Source organism: Ceratotherium simum, chromosome X (assembly GCF_057802395.1).
Source record: "Ceratotherium simum simum isolate JZ-2026a chromosome X, ASM5780239v1, whole genome shotgun sequence".
NCBI lineage: Eukaryota > Metazoa > Chordata > Mammalia > Perissodactyla > Rhinocerotidae > Ceratotherium > Ceratotherium simum.
Genome location: NC_141940.1, coordinates 128,195,876 through 128,215,934, shown reverse-complemented (window position 1 = coordinate 128,215,934; position 20,059 = coordinate 128,195,876). Strand labels below are relative to the sequence as shown.

The window sequence follows — 20,059 nt, the reverse complement described above, 5'->3', positions numbered from 1 at the left end:
CCTTCTCAGATTGGCTTCTTTTACTTAGCAATATGCATTTAAGGTTCCTCCATATCTTTTCATGGCTTGATAGCTCATTTCTTTTTAGCGCTGAATACTATGCCATTGTCTGGATGCACCACAGTTTATTTATCCATTCACTGAAGAACATCTCGGTTGATTCCAAGTTTTGGCAATTATGAATAAAGCTGCTATAAACATCCGTGTGCAGGTTTTTGTGTGCACATAAGATTTCAACTCCTTTGGGTAAATACCAAGGAATGCGATTGCTGGATCGTATGGTGAGAGTATGTTTAGTTTTGTAAGAAACGACCAAACTGTCTTGCAAAGTGGCTGCACCATTCTGCATTGCCACCAGCAATGAATGAGGGTTCCTGTTGCTGCAAATCCTCACCAGCGTTGGGTGTTGTCAGTGTCCCAGATTTTGGCCACCCTAATAGGTGTGCAGTGCCATCTGACTGCTGTTTTAATTTGCATTTCCCTGACGGCATGGGAGGAGCATCTTTTCATACACTCATCTCACCAGGGAGATTTCCTGACAACTCTCATGCCATTTTCAAAAGTGCACACGTGGACGCGTGCCTGTTAATGGGCGACGACCACATCAACCCGCCCAGGGACTCGGTCCCACCTCCTACGGTCCCCTCTTCCTCATCGACGCACCCCGTGGGGCGGCCGTCACACACCCACTTGTCAAGAGAGTCCACATGCAGAGTCTGAGGATTGGCCTGGGGTCCATCCAGTTTGTGCTGGAAGATAAACCCCAGGTCCTCTGTCTTACAGATGAGTGGGGACAGGGCAGCCAAGGATGACACCAGAGGAGCCGGCCATGCAGCGTTGGCCAAAAGAATTCCCAAAATGCCTTTTTTTGGAGGGAGGAATTAAAACAAAGATTTAGGGCAGTTCTGAGCTCAAAGTCCCTCCCCTGAACCAAGACAAGCCGAAACCCCCTGATTATTGTCAAGATACTTGTTTTTGGCAAATTCTCCTGTCTCCTCCCCGCGGGGGAGAGAAGGCTCCAGGAAACAGGGAGTTATTAAGTGGAGGGAGGTAAAGCCTGAGATTTCCTCTCGGCACTGGGCCATTTAAACATCACGTACCAGCGTCTCATCCTGAACTACCAGGGTCGTTAGGGAGGGAACAGAAATGGTGACTTTAAAAAGAAGAGAGTGAACCATAAATATGCGGATTTCTCAACGACAAATTGATGAGCTATAGAATTCTGGTTTTATACGGCAGCATGGAGAAGACGGAACTAAAATCCTTTAAAAATACTAGGTGGGAGAAACTCAATACCTGTCTCTATGAGACAGGAAAAAAAAGTCAAAGAGTACAAGTAATTTCAGGAGAGGCTCCCTGGTGGATTTAAGGAGAAACAAGCGTCCACAGAGGAAATGGAAAAGAATCAAAGCAAATAAACAGGGAGAGATGTTTCCCCATTAAGGCTCACAAGGAAAACCCCGAGGACTGGTGGAAGCAGTTGGGGTTGAAACAATCAAGACATTGTTGCAATATTAACGGAAAGAAGGCGGCAGAAAGAGAGAATCAATCTGCAAACTAACGCAGGGGTAAAAGAAACTCATGAAATGTCTACATGGCTTGATTCTAAACATGGAATTTTTAATAAGTAGCTTTTGTACTGAGTGGTGTCAAAAGAACCGAACCCATAAAAATATATCTTTATTTTCAATAAATAATAACTTACTGACGTAACTACTTCAAGAATAATTTGAAGCTCAATCTGAAACAAAAGCAGAGAGAGTAACGTGACAGTCTTTAGTAGGGTAGGGAAATCTTTTTTCCACACTCTCATGTTTGTGACTGGGGCCTGCAGATTAAACTGATGAAAGATAGATTAATAAGAGAAATGTACACAGATTTCATTTTTTAATTTTACACATATAGGGGGCTTCCTAGGAAGGAAGTTAAAACTGCAAAGAGATAATTAGACTCAGGGGCTTATACGCCATTTAAGAAAGGTTGCTAAATTGTAAAGACATGGAGAGAGAAAACAATGGGGATGGTGGGCTTCTACAGGGAGTAAATTGTGAAAAGGTAAATATATATATGGGAAATTCCAAACAGTTATTGATTAAAAACCTAGGACCACATTACTTAGAGAGGGGGAACCCTGTCCTAAATTGCAACAGAGTTGCTTTCTGGCGGGAAGAGGACACTGGGTATTTCGACGCCTGCATTTTACGTAAACAGTATGTGGTGTTTCCAGGACTGAGGATTTTTGCTTGGTCTGGGTCTGGCCTTGCTCTGACCGCCCATCTAACCATGTTGCAGTCATCACACCGCTGCCTGCAAGCTACCTGAGGCCAGCTGCAGAGTGGACGTGGTCAGCGAGGGCCTCACTCTAAGCAAGACGCCAGGAATGTAGTAGGTGATACACTCCAGCTGAGCAAATGAGTTTTTCAGGTTCTCGTCAAAGAAAAAATTACTGTTGCCTATGAGAGTAAAGACACAGCCACATATTTCTATTTAGAAAAATATTCATGTAAGGCTTACATTTTAATAGAGAGTGTAGGGAAGGAAAAATCTTTTTCTCTCTATCCTCTTAGGTTCTGTACCTGAGGCCTGCAAATAAAACTGATAGAAGACAGATTAACAAGAGAAAATTTAGTTTTCATTAGTACATACACATGGGAGTTCAAAAAGAAAGATGTGGCTCAAAGAGGCAGCTAGATAATTGAGGCTTATATTCCTTCTTAGGCTCAACAAAGGAAAAGGAGTTTGGGGCTTCTGGGTGGGACACACAAGTTATGAGAAGGTGAGGGGAGGAGGTGTGTGGCAAATAAGCGTCGTCTTGTTATATACATGACAGTCTCTCCGGTGATAAGAGTTGTCTCCAGGACTAGCTCTCTTCCTGGTATGAAGACACCTTTACAAATGGAAATTTCCTTTATAAATGCAAACTTATTTTACAAAAGGGGAAATTTATACTTTATTTTTAGACAATTAGGGGGAAGGAAAGAGCTTTTTCTGCATCACTGGTTCTCAACTGCCTTTAGCTCAAAATGATCCACACGCCCCAGGGGCACATTTTGGGGCGGTATGTTCTGATGCCCTTCGGTAGGATCAGATGTGTACCTCGGGAGAACTTTTTTAAAGACAATATTAATTTTTCCTGTTTATAAAAGAAATACATATTGGTTGTAAAAAACTGTAAAAGTTCAAAGAAGAATTGAAAAGCAATGGTGATTCCACCTTCTTCCCTGCAAGAAATGGCCATTGATAACACCGTGAGAGTGAGAGTGTGTGTGTGTGTGTGTGTGTGTGAGTGTGTGTATCCAGCCCAACTTAGTTGTGGCTTCTCCCATTGGCTTTGCGCCATCTTGGTCACACACCGTATCAATCAATATGCTTTCTATTGGTTCCACTGATTATTTAACTAGTTCCACGCCAGTGGTCAAGACTCCTTCTCAGCAGAGCCGCCCAATACTGCACATTGATATCTCACAGAACAAATAAATCATCGCCCTCCTGTCCCAGAAAACCCGGGACCTTTTGTATTATTTCAGTGGTTCCAGTTGGAATAGGTTTACAGAATTCCCTCAATTATACCAGAAATTGTCTGTGCATGTGACTGTGCAATTTATAATATCTTGGGTCATTGAAAACATAATTTATCGGGCGTTCTTGTTGAATGAAAAACCAAATAAACATACGGTCCATGGAATTGGGATACTATTAAGGGTATTTGAGGTCCCCGTTTTCAGCTTATTATATAAAACATTATTCTTTTCTTGCCATTAGAGATCATGAAGCCCGAACCGATGTTGACACTTCATTGTAAGAAAGGGGTTATCATTAATTAGGTTGATGGACGCTCTGCTCTGTGTGTGTGTGTGTGTGTGTGTCTCATCGCTGAAATCCTACCGACCCAGCCCGGTAGATGGATTCCTCTTATGTGCATCAACAGGCAGGATTACACGATCTACCCACTCCCATGAGAAAAGGGTGCCCACTCGTATGCTCACTCCATATTAACAAGTTGCATTTGCTTCTCTTACATTTCAGTTCTGAGACGTGAATGTATAACCATAATTACAGAAACCCCATCTATGACCCACAAGCTGGGGTCCTATAGGTTTCTGGAAGCTCGTTGAGTCCCATAATGATGAGTCTTTCAGGGAACAAGTATGGCCGGCGTCCAACACATTTGCAAGTGAATCTCCAAATTGAAGTCTTCCTTTGACAACACAAATGATTGCACTGCATTCTGCCTTGGCTTCCCAGGTGTAATATTCCAGAGGATTACGGAAATGGGGCACCCACCAGGAGCTCAGAAAATGTGGTGAATTTTCTCACAATTTCGCGCAGGGAAGTCAACGGAGAAGCCCAGGACGTTGGCGGTCACTTGTGAATTCCAGCCTCGTCCACACACCTGAGAGTTGGTGATAAAAACATGGCGGGTGTGTTGGCTGTGTGCCACGTATCCCAGGACACAGACTTAACAGGCTAAGCCTTTCGTGAAAGCCAAATCAACGTAGGGCAGCATATCCATCGCTCGATGTTACACAGCATTGATTCCACAGACAAGAATATAACGGGACGTGTGTGCTTACAAATAAAATAATGAATAATGGCTCCAAGGTTGAATGAGTCTTGGAAACTCAAACCAAATGGCTATTTTCATCATGCTTGTGACACCTCCATGATTATTGAGTCTCCAATGTAAGGGTGGAATAAAGGACTCCTTAAAAGATGGAGGATCTAGCACTTTGGGAAGGATGGATGGTCAGCATCATGGGGTGAATTGTTCCTCTACCAACAAAAAAGATATGTTGAAGTCCTAACCCCCAGGAGCTCAGAAGATGACCTGACATGGAAATAGGGTCTTCACAGAGGCGATTGCGTTAAAATGAGGTCATTACGTGGGCTCTAATCCAAGGTGAGTGGTGCCCTTGTAAGAAGAGGAGACGAGGACACAGAGACAGGCGTGCCCAGAGGGACGACCATGAGAGGGCACGGGGACAAGACGCTCATGTGAAGACGCAGGCAGAGATGGGACGACGTGCCTACAGGCCAAGGAACGCGAAGGATGGCTGGCAGCCCCCAGAAGCTGGAAGAGGGACGTGGAGCAGATGCTCCCTCAGAGCTTCCAGAAGGAACCAGCCCTGCCCACACCTTGATCTTGGATTTCCAGCCTCCAGAACTTGGAGAAAATAAATTTCTGCTGTTGTAAGCGCCCCAGTTGGCGGAATTTGTTACGGCAGCCCCAGGAAACTCATACGGTGAGCAAGCGCTGTTCTCAGAAAGCCCGGAATGCACCGTAAAGATGTGGACTTCCCTGGTGATGCTGATTTGGTCCACCAAAGAAGAGAGCAGATGGGAAGCCATGTAAATAAGCTGACTATTCCAGCTTCAGAGGACAAGCCCATAGGAGCAAGCTTCTTGGGGGCAGATGAACCCGTGAGGAGGGCATCCTTACCCTTTAGCAGGACACAGAGTAGGGGGCACTATGAATGTCCACACTGAGTCTTGCTCCCCAGCTGGACCTTTGGGGATGAGGCCAAGAGACCCAAGGACACTCATCGCTTTTACCCCAAGGAGCATCTTCGTTAGCGGCACAGCAAGTAGCCATGTCTTGGTCCAGCAGGTCCCACTACCTTTGCAACCACGAGCAGCCTCATCTGTTCCGACGAGACCCAGGACCGGGGCCTCGCCTGAGCCGAGGAGGGGGGACAGGACGACCCCATTTCCTTTTTCACCCGGGCATCCCAGTAGACAGCCCTCTGCCGTAAGGGCTGAGGGTCGAAGGACGGTCAGGATGAGGTGTTCCGAGGAGAGGTGCAAGGAGCTCTTCCCGTGAGGTCACCCGCAGGGCAGGACCAAAGCTGGAGGGGCTCTGAGAAGACCCATAGAGGACCCCTTTGGTCCTGAGGCACCAATGGGTACAGGACGCTGGGCATGCAGACAAGTCAGGGTGCCGGGCATAGTAGGCTGACCATCTCCTGGACACCACGGGGTGTCACTCACCACTGCCACCTACAGAACTCCTCCCCCACACCTGTGCCTGTTATTGTTAATTTTATGTGTCAACGTGCCCAGGCTCTGGTGCCCAATTCTTTGGTCAAACACTAGTCTAGATGTTGCTGCGTTTTTAAGAAGTGATTAACATTGAAGTCAGTAGACTAGGAGGAAAGCAGACGGCCCTCCATAGTGAGGGTGGGCCTCACCCAATCAGTTGAAGGCGTGAAGAGAAAAGATTCGGGTCCCCCCAGAAAGAAAGAATTTGGCTTCCAGTCCGCAGCATAGAAATTCTGCCTCAGTTACCAGCCTTCAGGCTCAAGACTGCAATATCGACTCTTACCCGGATCTCCAGCCTGCTAGTCTGACCTGCAGATTTCAGACTGGCCAGACCCTCCAATGTGGGTCAATTCCTTAAAATAAATCAATCTCTCTCTCTCATGTATATATAGATACATTGATTGATTTGTTTATATATATTATATATATTCATATACATCATATTTATTACACTATAAAAAATAGTATGTATATTTACATTTATAATTTTAAAATGTTTATAATTATAAAAATATAGTATTTATATATAATATAAATATAATATATATAATTTTTTAAATTAAATAACCTATAGCTTTTTTAACCCCCTTCCCCCAAAATAAAACTTGTTTTTTAACCAAGCTATCCATTTCTTCATGAGTCAACGCCATTGATTACAAACAATTTTCAACAGATTCTTCCCACTTTCTCCTCTGGTGGAATGTTCCGGTGCTGTCTTGCAGAGCAGACGAGCCCCCTCATGTGTCACGACCCACTCGGCTTTCAGAACACTTTACGATGTGGGGATTTATGTCTTGAGAAGAGCGCTCATTTTCCAAGCCAGCGCATCACTCTTGGCAATTAACGGTAATGACCAGCGGTGTTTATATCAGGGGAAGCCGGGAACCAACTCTTTTTACACAGAAAAGCAGTATGGTGGAAAGCCAAGTGGTTCTCAAATTTTAGCCTGCATCAGAATCTCCCGGAGGGTTTAGTAGGCTCCCACCGCCTGGCCGCGCCCCAGAGTTTGGGTTCAGCAGGTCTGGGGTGGGACCTGAGGGTCTGCATCCCTAACGATGTCCCAGGTGGTCCTGATGCTATGGGCCTGGGGACCGCAGTTGGAAAACCTCCACTCTAAACCGCTTCAACTCCTTTTAATAAACATTAAGAACAGAAAGTGACAGAACTACACGTCTGTTATTCGGTTTTATATAGGAAAATTTAAACAAATATAGCAGGGCAGTCAACACGAGAATGTTGAGGCACCTGCTACGGCCGTCCACAAGAATCCCTTCTCTACAAAGGTCGGGATTTTGTGTCATAATGTAAAGAGTATCACTTGAGAAAAAGCAAGTTATGGGTGCACACACGTATGCATGCTCTCCTGCATATATATATTTCTATAGTTGTATTATTTGTCTTTAAAAACATTCCTATTTAAAGGAGAAAAGATCGAAGTTTTAATGAAACACTCCCCACCCCACACACATGTTCACTTGGCATGACATGATTCTTCACGTGTTCTTGTGTGTATGCCACGTAAATTCATGCCTGTATTGGATTCAGCAAAGATTTGTGGATCAGATATGCTCTGCGGGCTCTGAGCCTGCACCCATGCGGATGAGAGAACAATTCTTGCCTCCGAGAGGCGTCTCGGCAGGATAATTCGACTCTGGGGGTTAAAATGCAGGGCAAAGAGTCCAGGGAGAGAAACAGGCTCGCTCTTCCATGCGAGTACTCCAGGCAAAATGAGACGCTCTCAAGAGTAAATGTCATTTTCTTTCTCCTCCTTGGCATTCGTGTCTCTTGTGGAAACCACTGGCATTTGCCAAAGGGCTGTGTGCGTTTTGCGTGCTGAGAAGTAAAGGGAGAAAACTCAGAAATGTCAGCAAGGGAAGGAAGCCGGCTCATCCCTCGGGGTCCTACACGACCCCTAGCACGGCTCAGGCATCAACAGCATCCGTGGGGTGGGTCCTGGCACAGCTCAGAGAATTCACGGGGCTGGACCTCCCAGCTCAGTGACCACAGGGTTGGTCCTCCATGAGCCCCACAGACCTTGAAGGGCTCGTACAGCCCCGGCACAGGTGGGAGATCAAGATTTGGCCACCCTGAAATCTATCTCTTTACCTTGGTTGTTTTCTCTAGGGACATTTGACCTCCCCCACTAACTGCCTAAAGAATTTGACATGGTGGCTCCTTCCTAGAACAGATTTATCATGACTGCTATAAAGATAACGTAGGGTAAATGTTACAATAGGAAAGGCACCAACAAGCCCCTCTTATCAGAAGTTCTGTCTCTCTGGCCACATTCTCTGGATGACCCTGCGAGGAGTTGCCAGACAATCATTTACATTTATAAGGGAAATCTCCATTTGTAAAGGGATGTCCCTCTCTGTTTGGAGAAGAGAGGGGGGATGAGCTCATTTCTAGAGACTTATCAATGTGGAAGGTGAGGCCTTGGGGCTGCATAATAACCTTACTCTTGTTTACTGTGCTTCAGTGGTAATCTCCTGTAACTGACTCCCCCCACCCCCAACATCTTCCTTTGTCACTGGCTGAACATGGTATTTAAGACGAGAATTTCTGCTATTGTGTTGAGAAACGCAGTGTCCCTGCTTTCTCCCATGTATACATGTTATTAAACTTGGTATTATTTTCTCCTGCTAACCTGTCTTGTTGATTATTTGGCCAGCCAGAAGAACCTTAAGGGAAAGGGCAGAGGGACAGTCTCCCTCTTCCCCCGCAGTTTTGGCGTAGTCGCCAGGAGCCACACTGGCTGGCAAGTTGCCTTCTCTGGCTGGAAGACCTGCCTTCTCCCTGGACTACTGCAGATGGTGAGATACGGGAACGCCTGACAAAAGCCGGCAAAAGGTAAGACTTCTTACCACATCAGCCTCCCGGAATCTCTATCTGCGGGGTCCGGCGGAAGGAAATGGTGAGAATTTTTTCTCTTTCTAAATTTAGATTGGCAGGAGAAAATATTTGGGAAACTAGTTTCTTGTGCTTTTAGTGACTCTTGGTTTATATTTGGTAGAGTACTCTTGGTTATGATCTTGATCCCTTTTCCTCCCAGAGGTAGTCTCTGTTTTTCTCTTTTGTCTGTGTCCTTTGTCATAAGAAGGAAATACCATAGGGTAGGACGCAGGCATAGGCCCTACAAGCCTGCTGTCCGGGCCGGCCCCACAGACTGGTGAGTTTGCGGGTCTCACCAGACCGGCGTCTACAAACTTTGCTGTGGGTTATTATGCACATAAAGTGAAGGCCATTGCCGAGGGCATCTTGGAAGCCAAAAAGGCCGCAAATTTGGTGGCCGCGGGTCAAGCAGTTAAGAGCCATTAGGGTGCTCGCCACTTTCAGAAGACTCCCGTGTCAGGATAAGTTGGGTCACGGAACGGGGTAGATGACACAGGTCCCCCGCCAACTGCAAGAAAATGTCCATGCAACGACGAGGTACTCTGTAAAGCACACAGTCCCGCCTTGCAATATGGGACCCACAAGGCTAGGGCCTTAAAACAACAGACATTCACCCTCCCCCAGTCCTGGAGACCAGACGTCTGAGATGAAGGGGTCGCAGGGCCGCACTCCCTCCACAGGCTCCAGGGGACGGTCCTTCCTGCCTCTTCCAGCTTCTGGGGCTCCAGGCGTCCCTGGGCTGGTGGCCGCCTCCCTCCCATCTCTGCCTCCGTCTCCACGTGGCTTCTCCTCTGTGTCTGTGTCTCCTCTTCTGTCTCTGATGAGGACACTGTCATTGGATTTAGGGCCACCCTCCTCCAGGACGCCCTCATCTTGAGATTCTTAACTAATTACATCTGCAAAGACCGGATTTCCTAATAAGATCCCATTCGCAGCCCCTCAGCAGCACACCACCCACCCCCGGGCCTTTGCTTCATCACTTCCTCTGTGCACGGGCCAGGCCAGCTGCAGCCGCCTCGGGAAGACGAGGGCCTGACAGCCCTCTCCCAAGCTCCCAGAGGTCACAGACATGTACCCTCTCTCCCACCCTTCCGCAGAATTTGCCCCTACTGGCAAATCCCAGTGATGGGGTCTTCCTGGTCCCCCACCCAGGAGCCAGCTCTGGGTAACCAGATCAACAACAGCATCCTGGGAGGACCCCAGCCCTTCTTCCTCCCAGCCGCCTCTCACTGTGCAGGGACATCAACACTGTAAAGGGCCCCCGAGGTCTGCACAGCTGGGCTGCCCTCCTCTCAGCCTGAGGATTCCCACCCAGAGCTGCTAATCCCAGAGCCTGGTCCTGGCATCAAAGCCGAGGTCAACCAGGCATCCAGGTCGTTCCAAGCATCGCGTTAACGTCGTGCACAGTTGTTACACACGTACAGAGAAATAAACACACATCCTATTCACACACACTGAGTCTTTTGTCCTCAACGAGGGGACAGAGGGAAGCTGAGAATATTTGCATTGTGCATTGCCAAGAGTCAAGCTGAACGGGCCACAGGAGCTAGTTCAGTGCCTTCGAAACTGGGTCCAAAAGAAAACACTTAAATATTTCTGCTATCCCTCTCTACGTCTGACTTCTGTCTTTCTTGTCTCTTGCTCAGAAACAAAAATAATAATAATAATATCACACAGCCAAGCTGCCCGAGGATAAGATGGAAATGGTTGATGATGATGGGCGTTAAGCAGACTTATGATGGTGGGCATTTCACCATATGTACAAGTACCGAATCATGACGTTGTCCACCTGAGACTAATAGAATGTTATATGTCAATGATACCTCAATAAAAAAAATGCTAAAAAACAAAAAAACAGCATGCACTTCAGGATGCATTAAAACAGAACACTACAAAATTTTGCATAGAGTTATTCAGCGATGCTGACAACACAGCTAACTCTCACTTGGTGGTTTTTTTCTGTCCCATAGTCATGTTTCCTGGGCTGGAATTTTGGCTCTATCTTTATTGCCTAGTGATATTAGGAAGATATTTTTTAAAAAATAACATATGCTTCACTTTTTCTACATGTAAAACGAGGATGATAATTATATTTACCTAAAAGCATTCTTATGATGCATAAATGGACGGATACAGAGAAAGTGTTCAAATGTGTCAAAGCAGAATAGTAAACAATAAGTAGATATTAGTCAGGATAATTATTGCTATGAGACAGGTTTATAAAAAACAAATGGTCAGTGGTCCAGAGCATCGTGTCCAGTGCATTGTGGACACTTGATGAGCAGCCTTGATCTTCCCAGGATGCCCCTCGGACCGTTGGTAGCGCCCACTCACCTGCTCTGAAGGTCGTCCATGTTCAGCTCGCCGACGTAGTGCGTGGCCGACGAGACGGTCACCACCCTCGCGCTGCGGCCGGGAGACCCCGACTCTCTCAGGGTGTCCAGGAGGAGGTTGGTGAGCAGGAAGTGGCCCAGGAAGTTCAGGCCGAAGTGTTCCTCAAACCCGTCCACGGTTTTCCTCTGAGGGACCATCATGACCCCGGCTGGGGACAAAGGGAATTTCAGGGAGGGTTAGATGAGATGAGATGGCACAGGTGTCGCCACAGGGGGTCATGGAAACAGTCCTGGGCACCACAGGGGCGGGATCAGGAGCTGGCTGCCTTCTCACCTCCCTGGGCCTCAGTTTCCCACTCTGTATGTGATGGGGATGTGCCAGGAGACCAACAAGATCCTTCCTTTCCTCAAAGTCTATCCTTTCACGCCTGGATCTTGTAAACTGACAGCAGCAATGACAAAATAGCAGCACTCACTCTAAAGTGAGGTCACCCAGTGTCACCCAAAGGTGTCCCCTGGGAAGTTAATTCTTGTGGATGGGACAGCTGTCTGCAGATATCGAGATCCCCTTGTCTCATGAGCTCGGGAAGCACGGCTCAGCCACGTGGGGAGGCCGACGTTCTGCAGCCCACAGGGTGGGGCAGAGAGAGCCGTGTCCCCCAAATTCATATTGCCATGGCACCGCCTCATTCACAGGGAACCCCAGAAATGAATTCATTCCTCAGGGCACCCTGTGGGAAATGGTGACCCAAGTATTCACATTTGCCGTCCGCACCGCAGACCCCACTCCAGCCCCACTGGTAGCTTATTCCATAAACACAATCGTAAAAGCATGGTCCGTGCTCGTGAGTTCTGCCTCCCGGGCTCAGAATGTCCCCCTCCCTGCAGGGGCAAAGCTCAGATAAATCCTCGTCCCGGAGTCCTTTCCTCGGAGGCGGGAGACCCGACGACTTGTGCAAGACATGTGACTGGCCATATTGTTCCATCATCTCAAGCAGGCCAGCATGCTTGGATGTGTATGTGTCTACGTGTGTGTAATATGTACTTGTATGCATATGTACTCGAACGTGTATACGTGCATGTGTATTTTATACATGTATGTAATACTGTGTGTATTCATACATTAATTATAGATACATTTGTATGTATGCATGCAGATGTATGAGGCATGCATATGTATTTTTGTATGCATTTATCTGTATGTATTTGCATATATATGCACATACAATCACAATACACATTTATACATATATACGTTTTTGTGTTGGCATTTGTATTTCCATGTGTATTTGCATGCACACATGTATTTGTAAATGCCTGATGAATTTATATGTGTATTTCTTTTGGCATATACACTATAGGCATGTCTATGAATTCCCATGTGTAGATAAATTTGCATATGCATTTGCACACATGGTTGTATTTGCATATAACACATGCATATGAATATGTATTTATATATGTATTCGTATATATAACTATGCCTGTGTTTGTAAGTATAAAAGCAGGCATATTTGCATATACATAAATATTCATAGCTTATTGTTTTTCATATGTATTTATACATAATACATGCATATATGTATTTCTATTTGCATATGCATTACACACGTTTTTGTGGCAGTGTATATATTTACATTTGGAAATGCATTTGGATATGTTTATGATTTGCATGCACATATGCACATTTATTTGTGTATGCATTTGGAAACGTACATGTGTTTGTATCTGAATGTGTATACATTTCTCTATGTATATGCATCTGTATATGTACATGTGTTTGTGCTTATGTGAGTGTATTTTATATATATGTGTGTATATACAGTCACATGCTGCATAATGACATTTCAGCTCATGACAGACTGCATATACAACAGGGGTCCCATAGATTAGCACCATAGAGCCTAGGTGTGTAGCAAGCTATACCACCTAGGTTTGTGTAAGTATACTCAACGATATTCACACAATGACAAAATTGCCTAACGATGCTTTTCTCAGAATGTGTCCCCATTGTTAAGCCAAGCATGACCGCATATGTTTGTATTTTCTATGTATTTGTATAGGTCTATGTGTTTGTATTTGTATGTGCATGTGTATGCATTTCTGTATACAATATCCTATGTATATGCATTTGTGTATGTGTAGACAGTTTTTCCAGCTGGATCGCGAGGTCCCTCCCTGGACACACAGGCCACACTGCCTCCCCCATCACAGCCAGGGCCCATGCAGGATGCACCTGTGGTTACAACACCCCACACATCCCTGGCCCCAATGCAGGTTTATTCCTTGTGAGGTTCTTGAGACAAAGGAAATGTCTGATCCAGACTGTGGCTTTCACAGCACAGGTGTAGTGCTTTGGCATACCAAGTGGCACATAACATCTAAAAAATAAATGTGGATGAAGGCTTACTGCTGTTTTCACAGAGAATGACGCAAGAGGAACAGTGACGTGGAGAAGAGGGAAAGCCCAAGTCCACAGCTTCTAACCCACACACACTTTCTGGCCACACTCAGTGCTTCCAACCTCCTCCCTTAATACCCAGCTCTCTCAACAAACTTCCAGGATATTGAAAATGCATCCTCTGAGCTCATTACTGTAAAACATCACCAGTGTGGACCAACAGGGAGAGGGTCAATATGAGTGAGGAAAATAAGCTACACGAGTCTTGTACAGCCAACGAAATGTGTATTCAGATACACCTACAGTCACCAAAAGTCGGCTAACAAAACCTTTCCACAGGGCACGCCAGGGTCCACTTTAGGAGTCATCTGGAAGAAACACGGGAATTGGCTGCTTCAAATGGACGTGAAGTTTGGCATTTTGAGAAAATGTAAATATCTCTGGGGTGATGTCATTATATCGACTATCTTATTTAGTGCAAAGAAGTTAAACAGAGCTCAGTTCACGCCTCATGTATTGTAAATTCCTAGTTGGGGAGCCCTCAGCTTAGGAGAGAGACCAGTTCATCATGAACACTCAGCTTATGCGAGGCTGGCTGAGCAGGAACTGGAGCTCAAGGCAGCGGCAAAACACGCCTGCACATTCTTTTGACGCTAGTTTCCTCGGGAGATGAAGCCTGTGTTCCATCCCTCGAATCTGGCTGCCTTGAATCTTGGCAGCAGCAGTGACAATATCGTACAACTTCCAAGGCTTGGTCAGAAAAAAACCATAGAGCTTCCGCCTGGTTCTTCAAAATGCTGTCTATGGGAAGAGCCAGCTTCCTTTAAGAAGGCTGGCGCCCCTGAGACCGCCATTTTGGAGAGACCACGTGTAGGTCCTCTGGTCGACCATCCTAGCTGAGCCCAGCATCAACTTCCCACCACAAGACGGAGCCATCCTGGATGTCTGGCCCTAGTTGAGCCGCTGGATAACGGTGGTCCCAGCTGGAATACAGCATGAGAGACCCAGAGCTGGAACTGTCCAAATTCCTGCGCCCCCAGTTGTGTGCAAAATGAAAGGGTTATTTTGAGCCACTAGGATTGGGGGTGGTTTGTTACACAGTGGTAGTTGCTAGAATATCACTGCATGCCTAAATGATAAATTCCAAGATAGAGAGTCCCATCTCATGGGACAAACTAACAGCCACTACACACAGTCTTCTGAGCACCAAAATTTGCTGGAAAATACCCCATCTAATGGAGTGTGGACGGTTGCTCTTCAATTTGGGGGTATTAACCTGCGGTGAGTTCCTAGGACTTCAGTCTGGTTAGTTAAGGATAATCTGTTATCCAATAGCCAAGGAATAGCTGTTGCTGGTTTTCTCACGATGGCTTTTGACTCCTTGCATGTTGGTAGCAGAGAAGATAGCCAGGAGCCTCTGGTCAGCCAGCCCTTGGTGCAGGGCAGTGACTTCAGATTTCACCCACTTGGGACTGAACAGCCAGACTCATCAGTGTTCATCTTCACGGGGGCACCAGTGGCCAGGTAAACAGGAGCTGAAGGACAACCACTGCCTAATCTCCTTAAGGCTTAAAATATCCTCTTCATTCCAAGTCTATTATGTATTTCCTAGTGATAATGTACAAGACAACTCAACGTGAAGCCACTGCTTAGCCAGAGGGAAATGCCAATGTGGATCTTTGTTCGATCCAAGCTCTGGTGACAGATTACAGCACAAACTCAGTGACCCAGACTCCAAGAATTTGACAATGATGGTGCTCTGGGCAAAGAATGAGTTCAAGGTCGCTCAGGAAATCCAAAAAGGTTATCGGAGCTAAGTCTTGGTGCAAACAGCATCACTGGGGAAAGCATATTTTTACAACAGCAATGAGAAGATTGCTGCCATGCATACAGTTGGCCAGCTCCCAGGCTCCAGACTCATGGAACTTATTCCGGGGCTCATCCAGCAGAGAAGCTGTGTGGGGGATTCCGGCACCGTGGAGGCTGCATCAAAATCTCTCTGGGGTCACCGCGTATTATTAATCCATTATTACGTGAGATGCTGAGAATAATCACATCCTTCTCTACTCTAAAGCAACATATCCTGGAGATCTCCCTGGGTAGCACATCTAATTCAGATAATATTTATCGAATGTCTGACATGTGTTGAGGGAGAAATTTCAATTGTTAACCAGTGCAGCTGCATTTTGTGTGTGTGTATGTGAGGAAGATTGTCCCTCACAAGAGCTAACATCTATGCCCATCTTCCTCTGTTTTGTATGTGGGGCGCTGCCACAGCACGGCTTGATGAGTGGTGTGTAGGTCTGTGCCTGGGATCCGAACCTGTGAGCCTGGGTTGTTGAAGCGGAGTGTGCGAACCCAACCACTATGCCACCGAGCCAGCCCACGCATTTGTATTTTTTAAATGGCAAAGAGATATTTTTGTCATGTCAGTGCTTCAGATGGCCACCCCTTGTTATGAGCATCCATGAGATCTTAATACCTCCCTCTGCCAAATGAAAAGTGGACAAGGAACAATCATAATAACTGCTCATTGACTATGCATTTGATTGGTGCGGGGACATTCGCTCAGAACCACGTGTTATTCTGTATAGAGCAAACAAAGGTATGTGCTAATCAGGGGAGGATGAGAGAGAGATCTCTGTCTTGCAGGAGAAAGAAAAGTGGTGGGGACGTGAGGGGTAGTCAGAGAGAGAGCAAAAGGGAGAGACAGTGAGTGAGAGAGGCAGGAAAAAAGAGAGAGGAAGAGAGAGAGAGAGACAGAGAGAGGCAGAGACAGAGAGAGAGAGAAAGCAAGAAGCGGGGAGACAGAGAGAGAAAGACACAGATGCAGAGAGAGAGGGAGGGAAAGAAAGAGGGAAAAAAGAGAGGAAGAGCGAAATGGAGAGATAAACAGAGACAGAGAGAGAGACAGGCAGAGACAGAGAGAGAGAGGCAGAGACAGAGAGAGAGAGACAGGGCACATTCTAGCTGGTGCCAAATGGCTGGATGAAGGGTTAACTCCAGAACATGAGGAAGGTTTTAGAAAACTCTTGCAAACATCCCACCATCTGAGGACTGACCACTAAATCTCTCTTTGGAGCCAGGGTCCCTGCCCAAGCTTGTGACTCCATTGACATGCGCATGAGTGGAACTCTGGGGATGCAAACCTGAAGACCTCTGGAAGGTGGCAACCAAGTCCGTCAAGAAAGGAATATGAAAATGTGAGGAAAGGAGAATGGAACATTCTGGAAGAGCCATGAGGGCTCTGAATCCGCCTATAAAACATGAATGGGAAAAGAGTAGTCCAGATGTCTTGGGGAAGGATTGCTGGAAAAAGCTGTAGATAAACGAAAGTCAGTGATCCAAGATAAGAGTCGGGGTGGCAATGAACCTGGATGTTCATCCACCCGGCAGGATACGGGTATGGGGTTGAGCGATTAGAGGGTAGTGAAGCCACAGTCACACCGTGGGCCAGTCAAAATGTCGAAATTAAAGGGGCAATTAAGTGTGTCCAAAGTAATTCTTAAATCGTTGGAGACAATATTGGCGAGAGCATCATGTGGATGGGTTCACATATCGCCCTCAGTCACCATATGGCCAACATTTCCATTCCAGGATAACTTTCTCGCTGTCATCACAGAGGGTAGACTCACATCGCCTGCACCACATCCCATGATGATGGCAAAGACGGGATCATCGACTGAGTGTGTTTCTTAAACTAGCAACGCTTTGTGACGGAGAGTACCACCCAGCGGGACCCGCCATATGCATAGTAGAGGACACTGGAGGCCAGGGGCTTTTAAACACCCAACTCTTTTAGGAGCTCCTGGGTCAAACACTTCTGGAGCATCTGGGGTCACTGGATGTGGGTCATTTCTTGAGCCACTTCCTGGAAGCTCACGGAGGGCATTTGGAAGGATGGAGGTGCTCAAGGAAGATGGGAGGTGTATCCTTAACTTCCAGCCTACTCTTCTGGCAGTGGTGGCATCAGAGAAAATCCTGTCAAACAGCACTGCAAACTCTCACCACCAAAGGAACATCCAGTTTCCTTCTGTTCTACGGAAACCCATCACACAACGGAAAATCGTTCTACCCGGCAGAGAGAAACATTGTAAAGCCAGCAGAAGGTATTGATGGTAAGTGGTCGACACATATTCAGATCCAATAATCCATTGACAAATGCACGCACAGTGATTCATCAGTCTCTGCTCCCAGGAGGCAGAGCGGATGCCTGAGGAGCCCGTTTTGCATAAAAACCACCAAGCGCATAAATAAGAAAACTGTGCAGGCATCTGTCCACCAAGAAACGGGTGCTGACTTCTACTTTCTCAACTGTTCCTCGGTCTTCTGTTGATGCAACATCCATCACCAGCCTCTCCTGGGAAGAGCCTTCTTTAACTCTCATTTTTGTTTTTTGGTAGGAAACATCATTTTTCATAATTCTTGATCTTGGGGAATTCATCCATTAGAGTTATGAGAAGAAGTCCTACAGCGATAAAATATAAATCCGATGGGGTTATTACAAATCTATCAGTGTTCAGACCCGGGGCTGGGAAGCCAGGTAACTACAATGTTGATGTGAATAAACCATAAATACTGAGCCAGCTCTGCAGGAGGTCGACTATTGATTATGCCTGTGTTTGATAAATCATCAGCCTCGCTCATGAGCTTCCCACAGGCAGAAAGAGGCGGCCTGGTTCTATTTTCCTCACGCTAGCAAATGCGAAAACACTTCATGTCTGAAATGCTTAACACTTGCAAAATCTTGATAGCTTTCTTTAAGAATAAAGGAAAAAGAAAAAAGACACACAGAGTCTAGCTTCCCTTGGCCCTTGGAAGTGCCTTTGTGGAGCACAGCTGGGGTTGTTTTCCATGAGACTCCACGCTTGTCATTGGTTAACAGCAGTGGGTCCTATTAACCCAACTCCTTTCAACCAAGGTGATCTTGGTGGGAGGGGTTAATATCCTAGAGGAGGTATCTGGGCAAATATTTTGGGAAACTCTGCAGACCCTCTTGGACACTAACAATACCATCTCCGAGGCCCCTCTCTGAGAAGTCGTGTGGTTGGGAAACCTGTTTGCATCTGTTGACTCCAGCACCACCCAAATATACTAGACTTCAGAACTCTCATTTGCACACAGCAAGGATGAATCCTTGTGCACACACACAAGCATGAGACAAATGAGAAAATCTTGTACTGCCTCTAAATCAAGGTAAGTCTGACCCCAGCCCCCAGCACACTGGGCTGGTGATGAATTCATTCTCAGTCTTGAGTGCATCATCCTGGCTACTCCCTGGCCCAAGGGGCATCGTCCTTCATCCTTCCAGCCACCCTGGGTATCACAGGATGCACCTTCCTAAGTCCACGGGTCTCCAGGAGCTCTGTGGTTCTGCTGCATCTCTGAGGGACATGAGGCTCTGCCAAGGAAGGATTCCCTTTCTGCCTTCTTCGCTGTATCTATCAGGCAGCCGTCCTGCCCGGGGCGCCATGGGGTGTGGGCAATGGTTATCCATTATGAGCATAACACAACCTCCAGCCCGCGCATGTCTCCTTTCCTAGAAGCTTCTGCCTGAACCTACAGAGGCTGTTACTTCCAAGTCCTACACCACCGGGCTTGTCCCAACAGTGACCCCAGATGAAGGACTGAGCAGACCTGTCCTCAGTCAGCCACAAAATCCTCCTTGGAGCCAAGGGCAGCCACAGCCTGGCCACCATCTTGGAAGATGGAGAGCAGAAACACAGGAGGACAGAGCAGTAACCATCCTGTCACAAGTGTGGACTCCCATTACCATCTCCTGGAAATGGTGCTGGGAAGAGCACAGGCGGGGAACTCCCACAGACATAACTGCCATGCAATCTTTTCCATATTTAATACGATGGTGTTGTCACATTGCAGGCGGCATTTTCTAGGGTGAGGTGCTTCTTGGAACAATTATTTGTTTAATGTCTGCCTCCTTTGATGCAGTGCGATTTCCATGAGGTCAAAGACTCTTGTTTATCGTTGTTATTTTTCGCCTGGGAATCCCCAGGGACACAGAGGGTAGGTGTGGTGGACTGAATGAGAACTCTCTTAAAGACGTTCACATCCTAATCCCCATGTGGTAGACAGAAAAATGTCCCCAAAGATGTCCACGTCCTGATCCCCGTGTGGTAGACAGAATAACGTCCCCAAAGATGTCCATGTCCTGATTCCCGTGTGGTAGACAGAATAACGTCCCCAAAGATGTCCACATCCTGATCCCCGTGTGGTAGTCAGAATAACGTCCCCAAAGACGTCCACGTCCTGATCCCCGTGTGGTAGACAGAATAACGTCCCCAAAGACGTCCACGTTCTGATCCCCGTGTGGTAGACAGAATAACATCCCCAAAGATGTCCACGTTCTGATCCCCGTGTGGTAGACAGAATAACA

At 46.6% G+C, this 20,059-nt stretch overlaps 1 protein-coding gene across 1 annotated transcript in view; it reads right to left on the bottom strand.

Moving 5' to 3' along the window:
* Positions 1–20,059, bottom strand: part of LOC147912042 (polyprenol dehydrogenase-like) — a 174,807-nt gene that overhangs the window by 25,852 nt on the left and 128,896 nt on the right. The window contains 1 exon segment of the mRNA XM_087426725.1: positions 11,266–11,473. Coding sequence (XP_087282851.1) covers positions 11,266–11,473 — 208 coding nt within the window.